Raw genomic sequence first — 27,824 nt, 5'->3', positions numbered from 1 at the left:
CAGATGAGGAGACTGAGGCTAAGGGATGGAATCACTGGGCGAGTCGGGGAGGGGTTGTGATCTGGAATCTGTCAGGCCTCGCTGCTCCTTTGCTGAGGTCAGCCCTCGCTGGGAGTCACCGCGTGAGTAGTTGGCTTTCTCTGAATCCCCCAGTGGGTGGATTTGGGCCTGGAAGACAAAGTTGGGGCTCCTGTTTGTGGCTTGTAAGGAGTGGTTGGTGTTTCCAGGGAGGAATCAATGCTGCTCTGGGGAACATGGAGGAGGACAACTGGAGGTGGCATTTCTACGACACCGTGAAGGGCTCCGACTGGCTGGGGGACCAGGATGCCATCCACTACATGACAGAGCAGGCCCCTGCCGCTGTGGTCGAGGTGATGGGCGGGAGGCTCTGGGTGCTCTCGTGGTCTGTTTCTAGTACAAGAGTCCGGGAAAAAATGTTAACAATTGAGGCAGATGTGGCAGCCGAAAGAATGGTGATTAGCAAAGCTCACAAGAGGAGTCTTTTTCTGTCATGAACTATGCATTACATGTAACAAGAAAACTTCTCTTTGATGAAGTGTTGACATTTTCACAGAATAGGTTACTTTGGGTTTGCAGATTTGTGTTAAAGTTGTTTAGTGTAGATTAGCTATGAATATCTTGACTCCTTTAAGGTAATAAGGTTTTTGTTTGTTTTTGTCTTTCCCAGCTAGAGAATTATGGCATGCCATTTAGCAGAACTGAAGATGGAAAGATTTATCAGCGTGCATTTGGTGGACAGAGCCTCAAGTTTGGAAAGGGCGGACAGGCCCATCGGTGCTGCTGTGTGGCTGATCGGACCGGCCACTCGCTATTGCATACCTTATATGGAAGGGTAAGGCCGCCCCCGGTCCACCGGAGACAGGACATGTAGTTCTGGGGCTTATGGTAACAGCAGGGAATGGGTTAGCGTGCCCAGTGAGTCAGCCAGAGATTACGTAGAAAGCAACAGAGAAGAGCGGTGTGGGACACATGCAGCGACTGTTGATGTGACAGGACCAGACATGTGCCTGAGGAGCTGCCCCTAAGGCAATGTGTGATTTCTTGTATCTATTTTGGAAAGTTGAATTGATAATCTTATATACCAGGTTTTAACTTGGGATATGAGACACTCAACATACAAGAACAGAGCAAGCAGGCCAGGCACAGTGGCCCACGTCTGTAATCCCAGCACTTTAGGAGGCCAAGGCAGGAGGATCACTTGTGACCAGAAGTTTGAGACCAGCCTGGACAACATAGCGAGACCCTGTCTCTACAAAGAGTTTAAAAATTAGCTGGGCATGGTGGTACATGCTTGTAATCCCAATTACTCAGGAGGCTGAGGCTCCTGGATCACTTGAGACCAGGAGGTTGAGGCTACAATGAGCCATGTTCATACCACTGCACTCAAGCTTGGGCAACAGGAGACCCTGTCTCAAAAAAAGAAAAAGAACAGGCCGGGCGCGGTGGCTCACACCTGTAATCCCAGCACTTTGGGAGGCCGAGGCGGGCAGATCACAAGATCAGGAGTTCGAGGCCATCTTGCCTAACACTGTGAAATCTCGTCTCTACTAAAAATATAAAAAAATTAGCCGGGCATGGTGGCGGGCGCCTGTAGTCCCAGCTACTTGGGAGGCTGAGGCAGGAGAATGGCGTGAACCCAGGAGGCGGAGCTTGCAGTGAGCCAAGATGGCGCCACTGCACTCCAGCCTGGGCGACAGAGCGAGACTCCATCTCAAAAAAATAAATAAATAAAAACAAAAAAGAAAAAGAACAAGTATTTTAAGGCTCTTTTGCCACCTCTGAGTTCCTGAATGGATTGGTTTTGTTTGTTTTGTTTTGTTTTTGAGACAGAGTCTCACCCTGTCACCCAGGCTGGAGTGCAGCAGCGCAATCTCGGCTCACTGCAACCTCCACCTCCCAGATTCAAGCAATTCTCCTGCCTCAGCCTCCCGAGTAGCTAGGACTACAGGCGCACACCACCACGCCTGGCTAATTTTTTGTGTTTTAGTAAAGACAGGGTTTCCCATGTTGCCCAGGCTGGTCCCGAACTCCTGAGCTCCGGCAGTCCACCAGCCTCGGCCTCCCAAAGTGCTGGGATTGCAGGCGTGAGCCACCATACCCAGCCATGGATTGTTTTAATATTAACTGTTATCACTGGACAAAGACTTGAGGTGACAATAGTTACTGGTAATCAGGGTCAACTTTGGCATGACCAAATAATATTCTGAACAGTATTGATTCAGAGTAATCAATATTCTGAACTTTGTTGTTTTCTGATGAATAGGGATGGATCATTAATTTGCAAGTTGTTAGGACACCAGTGACTTCTCTTGGCTGAGTGTATCGACAAGTGTGTGGTGGGAGGAGACACCGGCTCCATCCGGAGCAGGAGCTGTCATGTGGGGAGCTGGCCCAGGCTTACGAGAGCAGCTTGCACTGGCTGAGGGAACGGCAGGTCCAGGTGGGCAGCTCCGTCCAGAGCAGGAGCTGTCATGTGGGGAGCTGGCCCAGGCCTACGAGAGCAGCTTGCACTGGCTGAGGGAACGGCAGGTCCAGGTGGGCAGCTCCGTCCGGAGCAGGAGCTGTCATGTGGGGAGCTGGCCCAGGCCTACGAGAGCAGCTTGCACTGGCTGAGGGAACGGCAGGTCCAGGTGGGCAGCTCCGTCCGGAGCAGGAGCTGTCATGTGGGGAGCTGGCCCAGGCTTACGAGAGCAACTTGCACTGGCTGAGGGAACAGCAGGTCCAGGTGGGCAGCGCTGTCCACTGCCTACGTTTCTGGGGCGCCGGAATCTGCTCGTCTGCAACCATCCGCTTTGGTAGCTGCCAGCCACATGTGGCTGTTGCTGATGTGGCTGGTGTAGCTGAAGAGCTGAACGTTTTGATTTATTTTAATTAATTAAATGGTTATGTGTTGCCAGCAGCTCCCATCTGGGCTGTGACCCCATGGTCTGTGGACCTCACTCTGACACCAGACTGAGCAGAGCTGCATGCGGCCACCGGACAGTGTGGAGTGCCTCTTCGGGTTGTGTGGAAGTAGGAAATGTGTCACCAGAATAGGAGCTGTTGCTGCTGCGTTCTCTAGCACACCGTTTGTGCTGCTCGGCGTGGAAGGCCCTCTCGGGCTCTGACAGTGTCGTTGACACTGTTGCTGATCTCCTTGGACTTACCTGGTCCATTTGGATCAAGTTCTTTGACCTATTCACATGAGCAGATATCACCTTAAAACGTTAAAGGTTGGCTTAACACTTCCTGCCCTTTTTTTTCCTTTTAGTCTCTGCGATATGATACCAGCTATTTTGTGGAGTATTTTGCCTTGGATCTCCTGATGGAGAACGGGGAGTGCCGTGGTGTCATCGCACTGTGCATAGAGGACGGGTCCATCCATCGCATAAGAGCAAAGAACACTGTTGTTGCCACAGGGTAGGAATCTAATTTCTACTTTATTTCATTTACAAAAATGAATAAATTTCATTTAGAGTTTATTTTAATGAAAATCGAGGCATTGTAGAATAACGGTTCAGACACAGGCCTTGATATAACCGTGTGAGGGTGATGGCCTTTCCCAGCCGTGGTTCCTCACCTGTAAAGGGTGAGGACAGCAGCAGCTGCCTCGGGGTGAGAAAGCATGACCCTCAGTAGACGGTAGTGGCTGCCATCAGGTTCACAGCTTACCTCTCCCGATTTTAGATGAGGAAATTGTGGTCCGAAGAGTCACATGGGGTTTTCTGGCAAAATCTCTCTTGCTTTAGTCGGTACCGTGTTGATACTGATTCCTGGGATGGATAAGTCCTTCTTCACATAATGAAAATAAGTAACTTTAATTTTATACACTGTCAGTTACTTTAACCATTTTAAATGTTAAAAAGTGTCAGTACAGCCAAGGAAAAAATCAGCAAAACTACGGGTTGGGAAAAAATAATTTCCAAACCATATATCTAAGAATATCTTACTATCTAAAATAGCAAAAAAAAAAAAACCCTACTAAAAGCAACCTACTAAGCCCTACTAAAAAACAACCCTACTAAAAGTGGGCAAAGGACTTGAATAGGTATTTTTCCAGAGGAGACGTACAAAGGGCCAACTAATGTATGAAAAATGCTCAACATCACTGAGCACCAGAGAAATGCAAATTAAGACCCCAGTGAGGATCATCTCATCTCGCTGCAGTTAGAATGGCTGTTACCAAGAGGACAAAGAGAGCAAGTGTTGGTGAGGATGTGGAGAAAAGGGAACCCTGTGTACTGTCTGTGGGAATGTAAATTAATACAACTATTACGGAAAACTCTGGAGGTTCCTCAAAATTCACAGGACTACCATGTGCTCCAGCAATCCCATTTCTGGGTGTACATCCAAAGGGCATGAAATCAGAAGCTCAAAGAGACACCTGGACGCCCATGTTCATTGCAGCGTTATTCACAATACCCGAGATATGGAAACAACCTAAATATGTGTTGGTGTTTAATGACAATTGGTGTGTATACACAACTGAATACTATTCAGCTATGAAAACGAAGCAAATCCTGTCACGTGAGACAACGTGGATGAACCCAAAGTCAGTATGTTAAGTGAAATGAGCCAGGCACAGAAAGACAGATACTGCCTGTCACTCACATGTGGATCTAAAACAGTCACAACTCATAGAAACAGAGTAGGACAGTGGTTGCCAGGGGCTGGGGGAATGCAGACTGTGGCGATACTGATTAAAAGTGTAACTTCCCGTTACAAGGTGAAGTTCTGAAAGTCTAATATACAACACGGTGACTATAGTTAATATTATACAGCATGGTGGCCAGAGTTAACATCATGCAGCATGGTGGCCAGAGTTAATATTATACAGCATGGTGGCCAGAGTTAACATCATACAGCATGGAGACTAGAGTTAACGTCATACAGCACGATGGCTATCGTTAATATTATAACTTGAAATTTGTGAAGAGAGTAGACCTTAGGTGTCTGTATCTCCAAAAAAAGGATAATTGTATGAGGTGATAGATGTGTATTAACTTGATTGTGTCATCATTTCACAAAATATACCAAAACATCACACTGTACACCTTAAATATATAGTTTTTTTTTTTTTAATTCATCAATCATACCTCAGTAAATCTGGGGGAAAAAAACAAAATCCATAAAAATTTTAAAATTTTCATTATAAAAGTAGTATATGCTTATTGGGGAAACCTTTTGAACAGCACAAAGCTAAAATACAAATAGGGCCAGGTGCACGGTGGCTCATGCCTGTAATCCCAGCACTTTGGGAGGCCAAAGTGGGAGGATCACTTGAGGTCAGGAGTTCGAGACCAGCCTGGCCAACATGGCGAAACCCCATCTCTACTAAAAATACAAAAATTAACTGGGCGTGGTGGTGCACACCTGTAATCCCAGTCACTCGGGAGGCCGAGGCGGAAGAATCACTTGAACCTGGGAGCCGGAGGTTGCTGTGAGCCGAGATCGTGCCACCGTACTCCAGCCTGGGCGACAGAGTTAGATCCTATGTCAAAATAAATAAATAAAATACAAATGGAAGTCCTTTCGCTGATCCTAGGCTTCTATCCTACCTGCACAGGTAGCAGCACCACTGGTGTGGCCCCCAGCGATGTGTGTGGGGTGTGCGTGAGTAGGGGGTTGTGTGCACACAGCACTGAGAAGACGGTGCCGGGGGCTGCCGTGTCCATTCTGTGATCTCACCAGACAGGAGGTCCGGACGTGGGCCGCTGTGTGCAGCCACTGCTGTCTGTTGTTTCCAGAGGCTACGGGCGCACCTACTTCAGCTGCACATCTGCCCACACCAGCACCGGCGACGGCACGGCCATGATCACCAGGGCGGGACTTCCTTGCCAGGACCTAGAGTTTGTTCAGTTCCACCCCACAGGTAGGGCAGGACGCCTTGCCCGGCAGGCGTTCGGCTCGTGTGTGTCTCGTAAATGTGTGGTGCCTACTCATTGCTTTTCCATAGTTTTATGTAATAACATGGTTTTGAAGATCGGCTTCCTCAGCTCTCAGGTCCTAAATTCAATGTCATTTCCTTAAGGAGACTTTTCCCACACTTCCCTTCCCCTAAGGCAGTTTGGGCCACCGTCTTATGCATTTCTCAAGAGTCCTAAACCCTGCCTTGTTGATACTTAAAGCCAGCAGTAAAGCAGGGATTGAGGCCGGGCGCAGTGGCTCACGCCTGTAATCCCAGCACTTTAGGAGGCCAAGGCGGGCAGATCACCTGAGGTCAGGAGTTCCAGACCAGCCTGACTAACATGCTGAAACCTCATCTCTACTAAAAATACAAAAATCAGCTGGGCGTGGTGGCATGTACCTGTAATCCCAGCTACTTGGGAGGCTGATGTGGGAGGAATGCTTGAACCTGGGAGGCAGAGGTTGCAGTGAGCCAAGATCACGCCACTGCACTCCAGCCTGGGCCACAGAGTAAGACTCCATCTCAAAATAAAAAAAAAGTAAAGCAGGGATTGTTCAGTGTCCCTCTTCGCAGCGAGGTCGTCAGCTCCTCGGGCAGGCAGGTCTTCTTGTTAACTGGGGTGCTCCATGCCCAGCACATGGCAGGGTCTCCGTCGGGGTTTGCTGAGTGAGCATTCCGAGAGCTGGGAGAATGCCGTGGAAGCGAGAAGCAGCACAGGCAGATTCAGCTTTGTAGGAGAACATGGAGCTTCTGCGATAATGGGATGTGAAGTTAGGACACAGCCGTGACAGAACCCTATGTGACGTTGGGCGTTGGGCTCAGCCCACATGACCACTGAGGGAGCTTGTTGTGGGGAAGGTGAACTCGTCTTGGGGACGTCTGACGGTTGCGGTTACGAATGTGCAATTCGGAGACATTAACACAGAAATGACAGTTGAAGTCTTGAGTTTGGGGGAGGTTCTTCGAATGAGTCAGAGAGAGACACACACACATCTGCCTCTTGTTCGAGGTGACTCGTCCTGGACTTCTCTGGGTTGCTTTTCTGACCTGTGGACGACGGAGACCCCTGGAGTGGTGCTAAAGAACCAGACCTGTGTCTTCTCTTAGTCAGTGTCAGCTTTCTGATCCCTGGAAGGGAAGAAAACAAGAAATGAATTTGTTGTAGGTTTTTTTTTTTTTAATTTGTTTAGAGACGGGGTCTTGCTCTGTTGCCCAGGCTAGAGTGCAGTGGAGCAGTCTTGGCTCACTGCAGCCTTTGTCTCCCAGGCTCAAACGATCCTTCCACCTCAGCCTCCCAAACAGCTGGGACTACAGCCACGTTACCATGCCCAGCTAATTTTTGAGGGTTTTTTTGGTTTTGGTAGAGACAGGGTGTCACCATTTTCCCCAGGCTGGTCTCAAACTCCAGGGCTTAGGCGATCCTCCTGCCTCGGCCCCTCAGAGTGCTGGGATTATAGCCATGAGCCACTGCACCCAGCCTGTTGTATTTTTTATTGCTGTTTTTAATCAATAAAATGTCACTGAGCCCTGAATTCCATCTGTAATTTGCTTAGAGCTCCACTTCTCATGCTTCGTCTTCAATATGTGAGAAGTAATCCACAGAAAAAAGAGCATTGAAACTTAGAAAATCAAAAGGCAGGTGAGATGCAAGAATCACATTCTTGTTTTAAAAGCAAGATTGCCCTTTTTGTATACTAATAAAAATTGTAGCTTTTGAAATACATTTAGTTTAGGGTTTTTTATGTCCTTTGTTAAAATTCGAGAGCTTGGCACGCCCTGTTTCTCATCGCACTGAGGAGTCACAGAGCCGCTGTTTGGAGCACAGGCCACCGGACTGTCCAGGTTTGGGTTTGAGCTCTGTCCTCAGCTGCATGACTGGATGTTACCAAGCGTTAATTTGCTTGTCACTGAGAAAGGGGGTCGTACACCCAGAGTTGTTGTAAGACTTAAACGAGTTAATATGGGGAAAGCAGCTAGAACTGCCCATAGCAAGTGCAGTGTAAATATTAACTAAAATAATCATTATTACTGTCCTTGCCACTGTTTGGGTAATTTAGATATGAATTCTCCAAGCTAGTATTCTTAACTAGTCACCACAGTATCATAGTGCAAAAGAATGTTCAAAAATTAAAACAAAATTTGAGGCATGCGATGTACACCGGGCTGTAATCAGAGTATTGGCCAGAGGTCTGTGGGCCGGCCTTTCTCCTCTCTGGGGACGCCGCTCTGCCCCAGCCTCTGCTGCAGCTGTCAGCCTTGTCCGTGCTTTTTGTTATCCAGACTTTCTACTGTATCTTAACTGTTCTTTCTATTCAGTTTTGCATATAATGCCTTCTGCATATCTTTTTCCTCTCTCCCCCAAAAAATATCTTGAAAAAAATAATGCATTTGAAATAGAGACCTAGCAATTGTTAGGTTATAAATGTGTGTGATTTTTTGCAGGCATATACGGTGCTGGTTGTCTCATTACGGAAGGATGTCGTGGAGAGGGAGGGATTCTCATTAACAGTCAAGGCGAAAGGTTTATGGAGCGATACGCCCCCGTCGCGAAGGACCTGGCATCTAGAGATGTGGTGTGTCGGTCGATGACTTTGGAGATCCGTGAAGGAAGGTGCGTGTGATTTACCACCAGTGCTGTCTGAGCGGGCACACGGGCCGGGGTTGTTTCTGTGAGTTTCAGCACCGCTCGCCCTCACCTTCGGGTGCAGGCACACGTGCACAGCCACCTCTGTCAGCTGCTGGCAGGTGTCTATTAGTCTGATATTTTCCTAAAGACCTACATTTTGAAAATTTTAGCCAGTTTCTTTCTCACATCTGTGGAACAGAGTTTCTCTTAGTGTGTGTGAGTATGTGACGGAGTATGGGAGAGAGAGACACACCCAACCGGAAGTCGGCATGTGGGTCTTGGGTGTCATGTCTGATACCCACAGAGGTTTTTGGCAGCTTTCAAAGTGTGTGGGTTATTTGGCTTTCAGTAAAACAATTTGCAGCTCTTTCATTGCCTGACCCTGTTCTTTAATGTAATGACACTTGCTAAATATCTGCGGGTATGGCCTTTAGAGGTTTTACATTTTTATATTTACAAAAACAGAGAAGTCAGGCCAGGCACGGTGGCTCATGCCTGTAATCTCAGCACTTTGGGAGGCCGAGGCGGGCGGATCAGGAGGTCAGGAGATCAAGACCGTCCTGACTAACACGGTGAAACCCCGTCTCTACTAAAAATACAAAAAATTAGCTGGGCATGGTGGCAGGCGCCTGTAGTCCCAGCTACTAGGGAGGCTGAGGCAGGAGAATAGCGTGAACCCGGGAGGCAGAGCTTGCAGTGAGCTGAGATCACACCACTGCACTCCAGCCTGGGCGACAGAGCAAGACTCCGTCTCAAAAACAAAAACAAAACAGAGAAGTCAAATGGTTTTTTGGAATATGATGGCCCTCCGTACCCATTGGTTCCACATGTGTGGTTTCAACCATGTATTGAAAATAAATTTGCTTCCTTACAACTATGCACTGTTTTTCCTTGTCATTGTTCCCTAAACAACACAGTGTAACAACTATTTACGTAGCATTTACATTGTACTGGGTACTATGAGTAATCCTGGAGTTGCTGTAAAACTTAACTGTAAAATTTTAAATGAGGATGATTTAAAGTATAGAGGAGGATGTGCATAGGTTATGCAAATACTCTCCCATTTTATATTAGCGACTTGAGCATCCACGGATTTTGGTATCCGTGGGGGTCCTGGACCGAACCTGCCACGGATACGCAGGGGCGACTGTATTTGGCATAGAGGCCTTTCTAATGCTCTTACCAAGGACAGCCGCAGCAGGCTGTGATCCCTGAGACGAGTGTCAGTTCAGTGAGGGCAGAGTTTTTGTTCTGGTTCTCAGCTGTGTCCCAGCACCTAGGATTGTCCCTGGCACACAGAAGATGCTTAGAAAAGATTCTGGCCAGGCGCGGTGGCTCACGCTTGTAATCCCAGCACTTTGGGAGGCCGAGGTGGGCGGATCACGAGGTCAGGAGATCGAGACCACGGTGAAACCCCGTCTCTACTACAAATACAAAAAAATTAGCCGGGCGTGGTGGCGAGCGCCTGTAGTCCCAGCTACTCGGAGAGGCTGGGGCAGGAGAATGGCATGAACCAGGGAGGCGGAGCTTGCAGTGAGCCGAGATTGCGCCACTGCACTCCAGCCTGGGCGACAGAACGAGACTCCGTCTCCAAAAAAAAAAAAAAAAAAAAGATTCGATGAGAGGGTGACCATACATGAGGGGAAATTTTCCTCAGTATCAAAACATGTTGAAACTCACAGGCTTCCAAGATGATGTAGTCTCAGGTCTCCTGTCGTTGCCGTTCTCTGCCTTATGTGATGGTGTTCTGTCTTACCAGAGGCTGTGGCCCTGAGAAAGATCACGTCTACCTGCAGCTGCATCACCTCCCTCCAGAGCAGCTGGCCACGCGCCTGCCCGGCATTTCAGAGACAGCCATGATCTTCGCTGGGGTGGACGTCACGAAGGAGCCGATCCCTGTCCTCCCCACTGTGCATTATAACATGGGCGGCATTCCCACCAACTACAAGGGGCAGGTGATGGTGCTGGCTCCTCCCCCACAGCTGGAAAGAAGGCTGGGACATCGGGGCCCACCTCGCAGTTGTCTCTAGATCTTAGAGGAAGAGACAGATGTTTCCTTCGAGAAAGTACTGTGTTGTTTTCTAGGTCGCACTTTAAATTTCTATCACTGGAGGATGGAGCGGGGCTTAGTAATTTATTCCTCCTTAGTAAACTGTCATAGATACATCATTTGCAGCTTTTTCCATTTTGTAATTACTTTCCTATATGATCTTGTGTTATTTCTAATGATCTTGTACATCGAGGGATCTTTGTAATTCCTATTTCTAATGATCTTGTACATCGAGGGATCTTTGTAATTCATTCCTTTGAGTAGTTTGTGGTTCACACAGAGCTTGTCAGTCACTTAGGCTCCTTGTTGGGCGAGGTGGGTGGAAGCTGTTATTTTCCCTGCGTAGTTGAAGAGGTGAACAGGGGGTAGAAGAGTCTGGAACATCAGTGTCCCCTGCTGATGTTCCTCCACCTGCCGTGCTTCCGGGTGTGAGCCGGAGCACAGGTGGTGAGGGCCTCGGGAACATGGGACACGGGGCACAGTCGCAGATGCTGACACTGGAGGTCCTCTGACCTGCTTGTAACAGCAGGTGCTCAGGGGCAGAGGGGAAACTGAGGGATACATTCGGAAGCTTCCCTCTGAAGAAGAGTAGCTGTGGTCCTTACTTCCCTCTTAGATACGGTCTTTACTTCCGTCTCTTTTTTTTCTTGGAGATGGGGTCTCACTCTGTTGCTTCGGCTGGAGAGCAGTAGCGTGATCTCGGCTCACTGCAACCTCCGCCTCCCAGGTTCAAGTGATTTTTCCGCCTCAGCCTCCCTAGTAGCTAGGATTACAGGCACCCGCCATCATGCCCCGCTAATTTTTGTATTTTTATTTTTATTATTTTTTTTTTTTTGAGACGGAGTCTTTCTCTGTCCCCCGGGCTGGAGTGCAGTGGCGCAATCTCGGCTCACCGCAACCTCCACCTCCTGGGTTCACGCCATTCTCCTGCCTCAGCCTCCCGAGTAGCTGGGACTACAGGCGCCCACCACCACGCCCGGCTAATTTTTTGTATTTTTAGTACAGATGGGGTTTCACCGTGTTAGCCAGGATGGTCTCGATCTCCTGACCTCGTGATCCGCCCGCCTCGGCCTCCCAAAGTGCTGGGATTACAGGCTTGAGCCACTGCGCCCGGCCGTATTTTTAATAGAGATGGGGTTTCACCATGTTAGCCAGACAGGTCTTGAACCCCTGACCTCAGGTGATCCACCTACCTCAGCCTCCCAAAGTGCTGGGATTACAGGTGTGAGCCACTGCATGCCTGGCCTACTTCCCTCTCTTTCTCTGACCTGCAGCACAGACACCCTGTTGGGGGAGGTGGGCTGGTGGAGATATGGGCACCTTGACATTTCACCTGGAATCTTCCTTTTCACAGGTCCTGAGGCACGTAAATGGCCAGGATCAGATTGTGCCTGGCCTGTACGCCTGTGGGGAGGCCGCCTGTGCCTCGGTACATGGTGCCAACCGGCTCGGGGCAAACTCTCTCTTGGACCTGGTTGTCTTTGGTCGGGCATGTGCCCTGAGCATCGAAGAGTCATGCAGACCTGGTAAGTGTTTTCTTCAGGAGCCAGACTATTTGAGAAAGCGCAGGAAGTTACAAAGTCCTTTTTCTTTTTTTTTGAGACAGGGTCAGCCCAGGCTGGAGGGCAGTGGCACAGTCAAAGCAGCCTCAACCTCCTGGGCTCAAGCAGTCCTCAACACCTCAACCTTCAGAGTCCCAAGTAGCTGGGACAACAGATGTGCACCATCACACCTGGCTAATTTTTTTAAAAATGTTTTTTGTAGAGACAGGGTCTCACAATGTTGCCCAGGCTGGTCTTGAACTCCTAGACTCAAACAGTCCTTCTGCCTCAGCTTCCCAAAGTATCGGGATTACAGGCATGAGCCACTGCACCCAGCCGGTTACAAAGCCTTGATTTGTTACTGGAAATTTGCTTAGTGATCATATAGAGGTAGTCTGGGTTTTTTTTTCCCTAGAAGTGATTAAACTGAGAAATCCAGAGATTATATGGTGGTAATGTTGAGACTAGATAGAGGCTGGTTGGGGATCTTAACAGTTAAGGTGACATTTTTGGGGTTACATTTTTTTAAAAAAATTATTTTGCAGTCATTATGTTCTGCTTAGAAAAAGCACTATTAGGAAGTTGTTATTTTTAGGGGAAGTTCATTACATATTACTTGCCTGATAAAAATAACTTATTTACAATGAAATATTTTAAATAGTTGGCATGAATGAATATGTAACTTCTTGGTACTTAGAAAAATAATTTAGGCCATTCTAAAAACAAAGTACAGCTAACCTCTATTAGAGGAGAAGGGATGACTTACAGTGAACAGGATTCTCACCCTCTACGGACAGATTGGATTTCACTTGCTGGTTTTCTTTTCATGATAGCATCAAATAATGTGCAGGAGAAGAAATACTGTGTGTGGGAGTGTGAGTCTTACATGCACTAAGAACAGGACAGTTAGCATCACTCCCACCTCAGAGATGTTCATGGTGGTTATCCAGCCTCGTGTGCTCAGAACAGCGTGAGGTGGATGAGGCACTGGTGGACGTTTGTGTGGCAAGGATGGTGGGACCCCAGGCCCACGTTCTTCCCGTTACCTTTCTCTGGTGTTGACTGTTAGCATCATTTCTGCTGTTTTTATACAACAGGTGCTTTTTGTATGGATTCAAGTGAAATAAAAACTAGCACTGCCGTAACTTACAGACATGCCCCCTTTTATATCTGTAGTTAGAAAGGTACAGATAGTATTAAAAGGGTAGCTTACTTCAGATACTCTGTCTCTGTGGATCTGACCACAGCTCAGGAGGCCAGCACACACAGAGCTGGTGTCTTATCCCAAGCCGTTGCTGATCATCGGCAAAGGCAGAGTTCAGGTCCATCGTTCCTCATGCCACAGGTTGTGCTTGTCTCACTCCATAGCCCTGCACTTTGTAGCAGTGAGGACTGATAACAACTTCTCTCAGAGCCATGTAGAAATTTTGAGCTTCTCTTTCTTTGAAAATGCAAAAAAGAGCATTTTGTAAGAATACCCTATACTTTACATCTGAGAAACCTCATACATGCAGCATCTCATGCAGAATGCTGTGGAGTCAGACTCAAAAGGCTGCACACCTGTGGTTCTGTTGATATGACATTCTGGAAAAGGCACATCTAGGGAAGAAAAGGTATTGGTGGTTGCCAGAGGCTGTTTCCTGATTGTGCTGATACTTACAGACACAGCTCTGTGTGTGTCAAAATTTGAAAAACCCTACACTAAAAATGATGAGTTTATTTTACTGTATCTTTGTGCTTTAATTTTTAAAAATGAAAAAGAAAGAAAAAATGCATGTAGCATCACCACTTCTCCCCCACCCTCCTCCAAAAAAGAATACATATATATATATATATATATATATATATATATATATTTTTTTTTTTTTTTTTTTTTTTTTTTTTTAGAGCTAGTCTGCCTCTGTCGCCCAGGCTGGAGTGCAGTGGTATGATCAGGTGCATGCCACCACACTTGGCTAATTTTTAAAAATATTTTGTAGGGACAGGGTCTCCCTGTGTTGCCCAGGATGGTCTTGAACTCCTGGTCTCAAGTGATCCTCCTGTCTCAGCCTCCCAAAGTGGTTACATGCATCTATACATGTGTTAACATTGGTAGAACTGAGGCTGGGTGCAGTGACTCACACCTATAATCCCACCACTTTGGGAGGCCAAGGCAGACAGATTGCTTGAGCTCAGGAGTTCGAGACCAGCTTGGGCAAGGTAGTGAAACCCCGTCTCTACCAAAAATACAAAAATTATCTGGGCATGGTGGCTCACACCTGTGTAGTCCCAGCTACTTGGGAGGCTGAGGTGGGAGGATTGCTGGAGCCTGGAAGGTGGAGGTTGCAGTGAGCTGAGATCACACCACTGCACTCAAGCCTGGGCAAGAGAGGGAGGAGACACTGTCTCAAAAAAAGAAAAAATAAATTGTAGAATTGTCCACCAAAAGACAAAAGTCAATTTTACTGAATGATCAGTTTTTAAAGTGTTATTATCAAAAGGAAGAGAAACACCAGCGAGCCTGGAAGCATATGAGCAGACCCTCAAGAGACCCACAGCCTGGGCCTGGGGAGAGGCGGGTCCCGGGGAGGGGCGTGGGCGTGGGCGGGGCCTGTCTGACTCCTGCATGTCATACCTCCTACCTCCTGCATGTTGAAGAAAATATATATGATGTTATAAAAAAAAAAACTTTAAAACTTTTTTCAAGGCCGGGTGCGGTGGCTCACGCTTGTAATCCCAGCACTTTGGGAGGCCGAGGCGGGCGGATCACAAGGTCAGGAGATCGAGGCCACGGTGAAACCCCGTCTCTACTAAAAAAAAATACAAAAAATTAGCCGGGCATGGTGGCGGGCGCCTATAGTCCCAGCTACTCGGAGAGGCTGAGGCAGGAGAATGGCGTGAACCCGGGAGGCGGAGCTTGCAGTGAGCCGAGATTGCGCCACTGCACTCCAGCCTGGGCAACAGAGCGAGACTCCGTCTCAAAAAAAAAAAAAAAAAAAAAAACTTTAAAACTTTTTTCAAGACATCGTGGAAACACAAGAGTTGCAAATCTTGGCCGTGCGCAGTGGCTCACACATGTGATCCCAGCACGTTGGGAGGCCGAGGCAGGTGGCTCACCTGAGGTCAGGAGTTCGAGACCAGCCTGGCCAACATGGTGAAACCCCATCTCTACTGAAAATACAAAAATTAGCCAGGTATGGTGGCATACTCCTGTAGTCCCAGCTACTCTGGAGGCTGAGGCGGGAGGATTGCTTGAACCAGGAGGTGGAGGTTGCAGTGAGCCGAGATGGTGCCACTGCATTCTAGCCTGGGCTACAGAGCAAAATTCCATCTCAAAAAAAAAAAAAAAAAAAAATTGCAAATCTTGAAGTGTAGGTGAGAGCACACAGGAGTCCAAATCAGCAGGTGACTTTCAAGCACACAGCAGCCACCTTCCTCCCCCTAATGTGAAGGACAGTGGGGTGGCTGGCCCCTTGGGACCACCATCTGGAAGGTATCATTTTTTTCCCTTAGTGGAGTGACATTTATAGACACTTAATGTATATAAATTTGTATACATTTAATTTTTTTTTTTTTTTAAGACAGGGTCTCGCTCTGTTGCCCAGGCTGGAGTGCAGTGGCACAACCTCGGCTCACTGTAACCTCCACCTTTCGGGTTGAAGCAGTTCTCGTGCCTCAGCCTCCCAAGTAGCTGGGATTATAGGCGCGTGCCACCATACCCAGATAATCTTTGTGTTTTTAGTAGAAACGAGGTTTTGCCACGTTGGCCAGGCTGCTCTTGAATTCCCGACCTCAAGTGATCCACCTACCTCAGTCTCCTAAAGTGCTGGGATTACAGGCGTGAGCCACCGCACCCGGCCTACACTTAATTTTTTAATTTTAGAGATGATTTCTAGTTTATTCACTCTAAGATCACTTAATGGATATCTACTGTGTGCCGACAGTTTTGCGTTTCATGTCTGTTCTTTAAAATTGGCCCCAACTCAACAGATGGCCTCAGATGTAGGGTGGGCTGGCAGTGTGTTAGCTCAGGAGACTTACACAGTTTCCAGGCTCCTTGAGCGGCTGTGCTACATATTTGTGTGTCATTCTAAATCCATTTGGTTTTTTAAAATGGTTTTCAAAAGTTAAATTATAGCTTTTTTTTTGTTTTAGGAGATAAAGTCCCTCCAATTAAACCAAACGCTGGGGAAGAATCTGTCATGAATCTTGACAAATTGAGATTTGCTGATGGAAGCATAAGAACATCGGAACTGCGACTCAGCATGCAGAAGGTAAGAGCCTGGACTTGCTCTGGAGTGAGCAGGCTGGCTGCATAGCTGGCCCTGCACTGGTTTTGTTTTTTTTAAAAATAGATTTAAGGGGATGCAGGTGCAGTTTTGTGTGGATGTACTGTGAGGTGGTGGAGTCTGGGCTTTTCATGTACCCATCACCCAAGTCGTGTATGTTGTACCCAGCAGGTAATTGCTCATCCCCACCCCTCCCGCATTTTGGAGCCCCCAGTCTCTGTTAGTCCACTCTGTGTGTCCATGTGTACTCACCGTTCAGCTCCCACTTCCAAGTGAGAATGTGTGACACTTGACCTTCTGAGTCACTTCGCTTAGGATAGTGACCTCCCGTTCCATCCATGTGGCTGTAGAAGACATGATTGCATTCTTTTTTTATGGCTGAGTAGTATTTCGTGGTATATATGTGCCACATTTTCTTCATCTGGTCATCCGTTGATGGGCACTTAGGTTGATTCCATGACTTTGCTGTTGTGACTAGTGCTGCGATAAACATACGAGGCTGCACCAGTATCTGGAGGTAAACAGCAGTAGGACGTACTCCTCACTATATCGAGAATACGAAAGAGACCAGAAGTGCACTTCTTTTCCACATAGAAGGTCAGCAGGCTAGGGCAGAATTAGTGACCGCTTAGCATCCAGGACAGCCTCCTGTGGTTCACTCGTGTGTGCTTGGGCGTGACCTCCGTGCCCTGACCGTCGCTGGCTGTCATGGATGAGTCACAGCGTGGAGGAGAGGGAACCACAGGACCGCCGGAGGAGCTCAGTCCCCAGGAGGGCAGCTTTCTCTTAGAGGTTTCCTGGAGTTCAACACAACACTGGTGCTTACATCTCAGGCCCAGATATTGATCATGGTATCATGCCTGGCTTCCAGCAGCTCGGAAATGTCTTTAAGCTGGGCCTGTTGCTGCCCCTAAATATACCTGGAAGAGAGGGAGAGTGGGCGGCAGGGGGAAACTGATCTGTGTGGCCTGTGCTGCTGGGAGTCGGTCCAGTAGGACCGTCCGTGATGATGGAAATGTTCTGAATGTTTGCCGTCCAGTATGGCAGCCATTAGCCATGGGGTTGTGGAGAACCTGATACATAGTCAGTCTAAGAAACTGAATTCCTTTAATAAGAAGGGTTCTTGTCCATGAATGACATCTCTTGCCTATGATTTGCAAGAATTTCTGCATATTTTCTAAAAAGAAGTCCATTGCTTTAGTCCTATTCTGAAAGGCATTTGGTGTTAGACATGAGAACAGGTTCCCTGCTGACATTTTCAGAGGCCTGTGCCCTTCAGTCTTCAAGTGAGGCTAGGCTTGAGGGGGGCTTTGTGGAATGGTGAGAAGAACAGCGTGACTAAGGCACAGAAGGCTGAGTGGTGCCCTGCAGTACTTTTGTAGGGTTGGAGGCCAGCTGGGAAAGAAGGAACCATTGCATTAGAGAATGGGAACACGCCTTCAGATACAGAAATGGCGAATCCATGAGATGGTTTGAAGTGAGAATACTAGAAGCATTCCCACCAAACAAGGTGTGTCTTGGTGCCTGCTGTATCCCAGGCTCCATGAGATGCTGGAGTCAGCACTGAACAAACAGAGCTTCCTGTGCTTGTGGAAATGCGTTTTGTTGGGGAAGGGATTTTTCTGTTGACTCCGGCTATTAATAGTTAATAGTAAGAAGCAAAAAAAGAAATGAGGTAAATTGTTGGGAACAGGCCCCCAAATCTGGCCCACAACTGGCCAGAAACAAAATCTCTGAAGCATGTGACATGCTCGTGATGGCCATGACGCCCATGCTGGAAGGTTGTGGGTTTACCGGAATGAGGGCAAGGAACACCTGGCCCACCCAGGGCGGAAAACCGCTTAAGGCGTTCTTAAACCACAATTAATAGCATGAGCGATTTGTGCCTTAAGGACGTGTTCCTTCTGCAGATAACTAGCCAGAACCCGTCCCTTTGTTTCCCGTAAGGAATACTTTTAGTAAATCTTATGACTGGCTTGCTGTCAATAAATACGTGGGTAAATCTCTGTTTGAGGCTCTCAGCTCTGAAGGCTGTGAGACCCCGATTTCCCACTCCACATGCTATATTTCTCCGTGTGTGTCTTTAATTCCTCTAGTGCTGCTGGGTTAGGATCTTCACAACTGAGCTGGTCTCAGCAGTAAATATTGAAAAGGAATAGATACAATTGCTATTATTTACAGATAGAATTTCCAAAAAATTCCCAGGGAATAAACTGAAAAACTAACAAACCAAACAAGAATGTAGTAAGGTGTCTGGGTAAGAGATTTGTATCTAAAAATCAGTAGCTTTGCAATGTGCCAGCAGTAATCTGCTCAGACATCAGTAAATATCTCATTCACATTTCAAAAAAAACCTGAAAATACCCTGAAATGATGTAACCAGAAATACAAAAAAAGGATATGAAAACATGTGGCTGCTAATGGTCATGAAAGAACGTAATACTAGAGTCTGAGATGCAATGTTTTTCATTTGTTCTTCCTGAAAAACCATTAGGTTGATGTGCATTACAGTGTTACGATTACGTGTGAGTCTAAGGAAGGTCAGATGAAATGTCCAAATTAAACCATGGAGGTGCATTGGTAGAGGAAGAGACAGTTAGGGTCAGTGGAGCAAAGCAGAGTTAGAGGGAGAAGCAAGGAGGAGGAGGGATCACGGAGGTGGTGCCTGTCTGTCCCACAGGAAGCAAAAGCTGACGCCCAGTTCCCAGCATACCTACAGTAAACTTCAGGTCCACTGCATAGCACGTTTCTCACCACAGCAAAACTATGAAGGAACTCAGTGTACAAGGAGCTTCTACAAAATAGGCAAAAGACAGTAGCCAGACAGGCCAAGGGCCCCAGCCACCCATGCCCCTCCCTCTCGTTGAAGACCTTCGGCTCCAACCTGACCATCACCAGGGCTCTGCTCAGCTCCTCCTAGTGTGTATCACCACAGGGCTGCTGGCTGGTGTCACATTGACCACCAGACCCCACGTCAGGAGTCCTGCCAGGGGTGTAGGGAGGCAGCGCTGCCTGGTTGGCCACGGAGCCGTATGGAACATGGTGCCACACAGGTAGTCTGCTTGGAGTCCTGGACCCTGGCTGTATCCCGCTGGAAAGGATGTGTGTGGGTCTAAGATGTGTATGTAATAGAAACATTACATTTATTTATTCAGAAGCTTTAGTCAAAACTTCATTTTTAAGGTCGGAGTAATAAACTCATAGTCTGAATTTCCTAATTTTTCTGTTTAATTTACATAAATGAAATGCAAAACAACAAGTCTGAAAGTTAAACAGTTCTTGGTATGGCTGCTTCTATGGATTAAAAGTTTACAAATAATATTTTGTACTACAGTCAATGCAAAATCATGCTGCCGTGTTCCGTGTGGGAAGCGTGTTGCAAGAAGGTTGTGGGAAAATCAGCAAGCTCTACAGAGACCTGAAGCACCTGAAGACGTTTGACCGGGGTGAGCAGACAGCGAGCTCTGTGCACACTGTTGGGCCCTGCCTTCTGCAGGGTGGGCTGGTGTCTGTCCCGTCAGTGCTGACTTAGTTCCGTGCTTGCTGTCTGGATGGGTCCTGGTCCTCAGCTATAAAGCTGCAACCAGTGACTCCATGGACTAGCAGGCCCAGGCTGACAGCTCGGAGGGCCCATGTGACTGGGTCCCGCCTGCCCCTGATGGAACTTTTTGTGTCCCCAGGAATGATCTGGAACACGGACCTGGTGGAGACCCTGGAGCTGCAGAACCTGATGCTGTGTGCGCTGCAGACCATCAATGGAGCAGAGGCGCGGAAGGAGTCACGGGGCGCGCACGCCAGGGAAGACTACAAGGTGCGCCTTCTCACCACGCCCACCTGCACCTGCCTTTTCCTCCCACCTGGTGGGACTCAGCCCCACCCCTGCATTTTCTCTGCATTTTATTTCATTTCCCCAAAAGTAAATCCAAAAAATGCCTTTTTCCCCTGGTAACTTTGATCCCTGGGTTCTCGCCATCTTCTGGATCACTGTGACCTTTTCCTTGCTTTGGGTCAGCGTCCACTGATGCCAGCAGTGGCATCTCCAAGCCAATGTGCTTTGCTGTTAGAAGGCCAAGGTTAGAAGTGCAGCCAGAGTGGCATGACCAGGAAATAAGTGCCAGTTTATTAAATAATGAGTAAGCCACTGTTTCAGACCTGCCCTGTGGTTTGGAAAAGGTATTATAGAGCCTGCCCTGTGGTCACTTGTTCTTCAGATGAACTGATTTTTGTGCAGAGCACACATGTTGGATTCTGCCCAGTAAGAGTTTTTCACATATGATAGCAAAAAGTGACGGAAAGGGAGACTTGGGGTACAAATGCAAGTTCAGGATAAACCACATCAACAAAAGGACAAAGGCTCCACAAGGCAGGCACACAGGCTGGTTCAGGACTGTGTGTGGGCGGCTGTTGGCAGCCTTTCCAGTCAGCTGAACATGGTGAATGGGAAAATCATTTTTATTCACCATGAAATTTTACTGATTTACCCTTCACTAGAATATGCTGATGGCTGTGATCACTGCTCAGAACTTGCTCTTGTGTCCTTGTACATATTAAGAGTTTCCTGCAAAGTATATGAATCCGTGTTTGCCAGAGTACAGAATAATAATAAATTTATTATTTTTATTTTTTTGAGATGGAGTCTCACTGTCCCCCAGGCTGGAGTGCAGCGGCACCATCTCAGCTCACTGCAACCTCTGCCTCCCGGGTTCAAGTGATTCTCCTGCCTCAGCCTCCCAAGCAGCTGGGATTACAGACACATGCCACCATGCCTAATTTTGTATTTTCAGTAGAGACGGGGTTTCACCATGTTGGCTGGGCTGGTCTGGAACTCCTGACCTCAAGTGAACCACCTCGGCCTCCCAAAGTGCTAGGATTACAGGCATGAGCCACTGTGCCCGGCCAGTAGCATAAATTTAGTTGGTCACAGCAAGTTTTAATTAGAATAGAAGCCAGGTGCAGTGGCTCCCACCTGTAATCCCAGCATTTGGGAGGCTGAGGCAGGCAGATCACTTGAGCCCAGAGTTCTAGACCAGCCTGGGCAGCATGGTGAAACCTGCCTCTACAAAAATTAAAAAATGAGCCAGGCGTGGTGGTAAGCGACGTGCCTGAAGTACCAGCTGCTCAGGAGGCTGAGGCAAGATGATTGAGCCTGGGAAGTCAAGGCTCTGGCGATCTGTGCTCACACCACTGCACTCCAGCCCAGGTGACATAGCGAGACCCTGTCTCAAAAAAGAATCTTTTTTAATAGAAACAGGCTGAAAGAAAAGATTGACGTAGTCTCCCAGCACATGGAGCAAAAAGACAAAGTATTTGATAAATTCTTAGGTACATAAAGGATGTCTAAGGGAACATGCGGACATGGATTACTCTGGACTCACTGCTGGCCGCACACCCCCTGGCCAGCCATGTGGCCTCTGTGGGTTCTGAACATGTTGATGGTGCCAACCTCCTGGGCTGAAGTAGAAATGGAATGAGTTCTAGGGCATCTGTCTCTTAGATCATTTTAATGTTTGCTGTGTTTTTTCTGTATTGCTCTGTTAGAGTAATAAGAAATGTGATGGTGTTTCTGGCCTCAGGTGCGGATTGATGAGTACGATTACTCCAAGCCCATCCAGGGGCAACAGAAGAAGCCCTTTGAGGAGCACTGGAGGAAGCACACCCTGTCCTATGTGGACGTCAGCACTGGGAAGGTCAGTGTGGAGCTCGTTCTCACCACAGCCCAGCACCCACACGGCCCCGCCCAGGTCTGCAGGCTGGCCTTGCTGATGGTGAGCGGGGAGGAGCAGGCCAGATTTAAATCAACTCCTGACAGATTTGAGGCACCACTGAAAAAGGCACTCTGACAGCAGTCAGGCTTCGGGCTGGAGACAGAATCCAGTACCTGCAGGTGGTTCAGAGGAGCGTTAAGGAAGGGTTGCTCCGTGGTGTGGGCCAGATGGAAGTCACTGGGCAGGAGCAAGCGTCCAAGGCCTGGTGGCAGGGGAGGAGATGATTGTGGACTTAGCAAGAAAGTCAGCATCTGTCGGGTGGACACACAGCCACTACCAGAAACCAGTCCCACGCCAAGGGAGCCCAGAAGAGACCCCTCCCCTCTCCTCCCATGGGCTGGGCCAACTGGAAGCATCTGCAGGGGAGCTGAGGGGATGTGGTGCAGCCGTTGGCATCCCCTGGGCACTGAGCAAGCAGAGAAGGGCCGAAATTGAGGCGGGGCGGGGTTGGGGGTGAGCCGTGTCCTGGGAACAGCCAGCTGAGGGTGTGGTAGGGGGTCGCAGCCTTGTTCCACACAAGCACAGTGTTGGGAACAGCCAGCCGAGGGTGTGGTAGGGGGTCGCAGCCTTGTTCCACACACAGTGAGTAGCGTCCTGGGAACAGCCAGCCGAGAGTGTGGTAGGGGGTCACAGCCTTGTTCCACACAAGCACGGTTCACCCGTGTGGCATTTCCGCTGGGCATTGAGATTCAGAAATAATGAAGACAGAAAGCTTTTACCCTTAAGCTTTTCATAGCTGTAAGAGAGAGTTGTATAATCATTTAGCTGTGTCTGTGGAAGTTACCATTGGACTCTCACTATCATCTAGTGTGTCTGTGATTCAGGCAGTAGGTCATTTTCAGGATTTATCATGAAGGCCATTTCCTGATAGTGTATAGAAATCACACTTCACTCACTTAGCACAAGTCTATTTTTAATGTTTCCGGGTTTGGGTTTTTTGTTTTGTTTTTGTTTCTCTGAGATAGAGTCTCATCTCTGTTGTCCAGGCTGAAACGTAGTGGCTTGATCTCATCTCACTGCAGCCTCAACCTCCCCCAGGCTCAGGTGATCCTCCCATCTCAGCCTCCCGGGCACATGCCACCATGCCTGGCTAATTTTTGTATGTTTTGTAGAGGGGAGTTTTTCACCATGTTGCCCAGGCTAGTCTTGAACTCCTGAGCTCAAGTGATCCACCTGTCTTGGCCTCCCCAACAGGCATGAACCAACACGCCCAGCCAGTTTTACTGATTTTTAAAAAAATACATACTCTTTTAGAAAGTACAGAGAGATTGAAATAAGCTCACTAACCAGAGACGACCCATTCTTTGTATATGTGCCTACCTTTTCCTGTGTGTGCATATTTAATTCACAGCTTGAGTATTCCTTCTCTGAAATCCTTGGGACCAGAAGTGTTTTGGATTTCAGGCTTGTTCAGACTTTGGAATATTTGCATTATACTTACTGTCTGAGCATCCCTAATCGGAAGATCTGACTCCATAGCACATTTCTTTTGACTCTCTTTTTTTTTTTTTTTGAGACGAGTCTCGCTCTGTCACCCAGGCTGGAGTGCAGTGGCGCAATCTCGGCTCACTGCAAGCTCCGCCTCCCGGGTTCACGCCATTCTCCTGCCTCAGCCTCTCCGAGTAGCTGGGACTACAGGCGCCCGCCACCACGCCCGGCTAATTTTTTGTATTTTTAGTAGAGATGGGGTTTCACTGTGGTCTCGATCTCCTGACCTCATGATCCGCCCGCCTCGGCCTCCCAAAGTGCTGGGATTACAAGCGTGCGCCACCGCGCCCGGCCTAGCACATGTCTTTTGAATGTCATGCTGGTGCTCAGAAAAGTTCCAGATTTTGGAGAATTTCAGATTTTTGGATTAGGGATGTTCAACCTATATAAATATTTACTTTGAAGTAGAAAAACTGGAAGTAGATAGTTTAAACATAAAGTGTCTTGGAATAGACAAGGGTTCTCCCACTTCTCATGACGGGAGCATTTTTGTAAAGCCCTGAGAATCTGGTACAGTGTCATTTTCGTTGCTCTGTTCCACTCTGCGGATCTGCCGTCATTTACAGTCCCCTGTTGTGCACGTAGATCATTTTTAAATTTGTTATTGGAAAATACTGCAGCAAATACCTCTAAGTTCCCATGCTGTAAATCTACTTTTATAGTTAAAATGTTTCAAAAGGAACACAAGAGATGGCTTTTTGTACATTTTTGTGCTTAACTTACCACTGACTCTTTTTCAAGGTCACTCTGGAATATAGACCTGTAATCGACAAAACTTTGAACGAGGCTGACTGTGCCACCGTCCCCCCAGCCATTCGCTCCTACTGATGAGACAAGATGCGGTGATGACAGAATCAGCTTTTGTAATTATGTATAATAGCTCATGCATGTGTCCATGTCATAACTGTCTTCATGCGCTTCTGCGCTCGGGGGAAGAAGGAGTACATTGAAGGGAGATTGGCACCCAGTGGCTGGGAGCTTGCCAGGAACCCAGTGGCCAGGGAGCGTGGCACTTACCTTTGTCCCTTGCTTCATTCTTCTGAGATGATAAAACTGGGCACAGCTCTTAAATAAAACATAAATGAACAAACTTTCTTTTATTTCCAAATCCATTTAAAATATTTTACTGTTATGACTTTAGTCATGTTTGTTGACCTAAAAATCGAATGTAATAATCTTTGTATTCTGTTACATCAAAATCCAGATATTTTGTTGCAGTTTTTTTCTTTTTCTTTTTTTTTTTTTGAGACAGGATCAGTGCAGTGGTGCAGTCTCAGCTCAGTGCAGCCTCAAACTCCTGGGCAGCTCAGGTGATCTTCCTGACTCAGCCTTCTGAGTAGTTGGGGCTACAGGTGTGCGCCACCATGCCCAGCTCATTTATTTTGTAATTGTAGGGACAGGGTCTCACTGTGTTGCCTAAGCTGGTCTCAAACTCCTGGGCTCAAGTGATCCTCCCTCCTTGGCCTCCCGAAGTGCTGGAATTATAGGTGTGAACCACCATGCCTGGCCTTGTTGTAATTTATTTCTAAGTTCAAATTAATGTTGGTGCCTGAGAGCGAATGGAGAAAACTAACATTTCCTCCTTTTTCTTGGCAGATGGTTTACTAGGTGAGTGTGTCCTCGATTATTCAAATCAGGGGTCCCCAATTCCCCAGGCCACAGATTGTTACCAGTCCATGGCCTGTTGCGGGCCAGTGAGCCTTACTGTGTGAGCTCCGCCCCATTAGAACATCACTGTGTGAGCTCTGCCTCCTGTCAGAGCATTCTGTGTGAGCTCCGCCCCCTGTCAGTATTACTGTGAGCTCCGCCCCCTGTCAGCATTACTGTGTGAGCTCCGCCCCCTGTCAGAGCATTACTGTGTGAGCTCCGCCCCGTCAGAGTATTACTGTGTGAGCTCTGCCCCGTCAGCATTACTGTGTGAGCTCCGCCCCCTGTCAGCATTACTGTGTGAGCTCCGCCCCCTGTCAGAGCATTACTGTGTGAGCTCTGCCCCGTCAGAGCATTACTGTGTGAGCTCCGCCCCCTGTCAGCATTACTGTGTGAGCTCCGCCCCCTGTCAGAGCATTACTGTGTGAGCTCCGCCTCCTGTCAGATCAGTGGTGGCATTAGATTCTCATAGGAGTGGAACCCTGTTGTGAACTGCGCATGCGAAGGATCTAGGTTATGCCCCGCTTATGAGAATCTAATGCTGATGATCTGAGGTGGGACCGTTTCATGTCCAAACCATCCCCACACTTGTCCGTGGAAAAAGTGTCTTCCATGAAACCAGTCCCTGGTGCCAACAAGGTTAGGGACTGCCAGTTTAAATAACCAAATACCAAAAGCACTGGCGTAGAAGTAAATGGGCTGCTGCTTTATTTTTAGGCTGTTCTTTTCAGAGAACAATGACAATTATTTCCAAGTTTGTCATTAGAAAATAATATTAGGTTAGTGCAAAAGTAATTGCGGTTTTTGCCATTACTTTCAATGGTAAAAGCCACAATTACTGTTGCACCAACTTAATATGATAAATTTGTTCCTTAAAGTGTATTTTTGGTAAGAAAAACCTTTTGTTTTTCCTACTATTAATTTTTTGTTTTTTTCTTGGTAGAGACAGAGTCTTGCCGTGCTGCCCAGGCTGGAGTGCAGTGGTGTGATCTCGGCTCACTGCAACCTCCACCTCCCGGGCTCCAGCAATCCTCCCACCTCGGCCTCCCAAGGAGCTGAGAGTACAGGCGTGAGCCACCATGCCTGGCTAATTTTTATATTTTTTACAGAGAGGGGGTTTCACAAACTCCTGGGCTCAAGCAGTCCTCCTGCCTTAGCCTCCCAGAGTATTGGGATTATAGGTGTGAGCCACTGCCAGAAAAACTTTTCCTAAGGCAAGGCAGGTTTTACATTATATTTAGATTTTCTTTTTAATGATGTCTTTTTTGGCAGTGCACAGCCAGAGAACAACACATCACACACAGGAAACAGTTGTGCTCGTGTGACTGGGGCCTCAGCGCTAGGAAGGAGTGGACTCTTGGCCCACGCAGCAGCTTGAATAAATCTGAAAGTCACTACGCTGCGTAAGAGAAGCCAAATAAAAAAGCGCATGCTGTGTACAGAGGGTGTCGAGAATGCCTCCTACGTGACGGAAAGCAGATCCGTGGTTCCCTGCAGACTGGCAGGAGCAGATTCCAAAGGCACAGGAAGAAGCTTGTGGGTAGAGTGAGTTCGTTACCTTCTGTGCACTGCACCACAAAAAAGCTGGTCATAAAAATGTGAACCAAAAACAAAGGTGAAACTAGGATAAGATTTCTCACCTGTGTGATTTGTAAATGTGCAGGTTTGCCATCGTGCTTTGCTTATGAAACTGTGGGGTACAAGGACTCTCATATGTCACTGTTGAGTGCAGAACGTTGCAGCCTCATGGAAGAGGATTTGGCAGCGTCTAACAAAAGTATGTGGCATTTGCCCCTTGACTCAGCAATTCTAGAATCTGCCTCAAAAAAACTAGCAAAAAAATGAAAGGACTTTAGGCACAGAGTTCTTTTCACAGCCTGAATGTGTTTGCAGCCAAGTTCTTCACTGTGGCATATGTAAAACTGGAAACAATCGAAATGTCCATCAGTAGGGGATTAGGAACATTAATTCGTACAGTGGGGAACTCAGTACCAGAAGGAGGAATGAGGAATGCCTATTGATAAGGGCAGAGTACATATAATATAATGCAAATATATATTTGCTTTTTCTTAAAACAATACAAAGATAAAAAACTAAAGTGGTTGCTGTGGAGGACAGGGGTCAGTGGTGGAAGTGAGACCCAAATAGACTCTGAAGTAATATCTGGACTTTGAAATTGTAAGTGTTTTACGTATTACCAAACTAAGTTTTAAGATAGTCCCTAAAATTGAAAGAATAGTATCTGAAATGAATGAATCTAAATTCCTTGGATTGCATTCTACAGGCACCAACCCTGAGACCAAAATTTGGAAGGTGGCCCTGAGCAGCAGCTGAAGGGAAGCGGGAGGTGAGACAAGAAAGAGGTGGCAGCACGGGGCGTCCGGGAGCCGGGTCCCATGTGGACAGCTGGGCCCGTGCTCACTGAGGGAGCTGGTGTGTTCCTTCACCAGCCCACGCTCCACAGGCTCAGGACGGTCAATTCTGGGCACCCCTGGCCTGCTCCAGGACATGCTCCTGCCACCAGAGAAAGC

The 27,824-nt window shown here is 47.7% G+C and overlaps 1 protein-coding gene across 4 annotated transcripts in view; it reads left to right on the top strand.

Annotated features, from left to right (window-relative positions):
- The window catches only part of SDHA (succinate dehydrogenase complex flavoprotein subunit A), a 31,928-nt gene extending 7,192 nt beyond the window's left edge, over window positions 1-24,736 (top strand). Inside the window, exons 4-15 of one of the 4 annotated variants that reach the window (XM_055246141.2) lie at window positions 228-371; window positions 689-853; window positions 3,272-3,420; window positions 5,748-5,872; window positions 8,351-8,519; window positions 10,294-10,489; window positions 11,939-12,110; window positions 16,260-16,378; window positions 19,728-19,839; window positions 20,074-20,204; window positions 21,967-22,080; window positions 24,388-24,736. In XM_055246141.2, coding sequence (XP_055102116.1) covers window positions 228-371; window positions 689-853; window positions 3,272-3,420; window positions 5,748-5,872; window positions 8,351-8,519; window positions 10,294-10,489; window positions 11,939-12,110; window positions 16,260-16,378; window positions 19,728-19,839; window positions 20,074-20,204; window positions 21,967-22,080; window positions 24,388-24,474 — 1,683 coding nt within the window. In that variant the 3' untranslated portion in view covers window positions 24,475-24,736. Of the gene's footprint in view, window positions 1-227; window positions 372-688; window positions 854-3,271; window positions 3,421-5,747; window positions 5,873-8,350; window positions 8,520-10,293; window positions 10,490-11,938; window positions 12,111-16,259; window positions 16,379-19,727; window positions 19,840-20,073; window positions 20,205-21,966 lie in introns of all 4 variants that reach the window. The other 3 variants (XM_063619618.1, XM_055246142.2, XM_055246143.2) reach the window with 3 other exon arrangements.
- The last annotated feature ends 3,088 nt before the right edge of the window (window positions 24,737-27,824 follow it).

This window comes from Symphalangus syndactylus, chromosome 16 (assembly GCF_028878055.3).
Source record: "Symphalangus syndactylus isolate Jambi chromosome 16, NHGRI_mSymSyn1-v2.1_pri, whole genome shotgun sequence".
Lineage (NCBI taxonomy): Eukaryota > Metazoa > Chordata > Mammalia > Primates > Hylobatidae > Symphalangus > Symphalangus syndactylus.
This window is presented reverse-complemented; position numbering and strand designations above follow the sequence as displayed.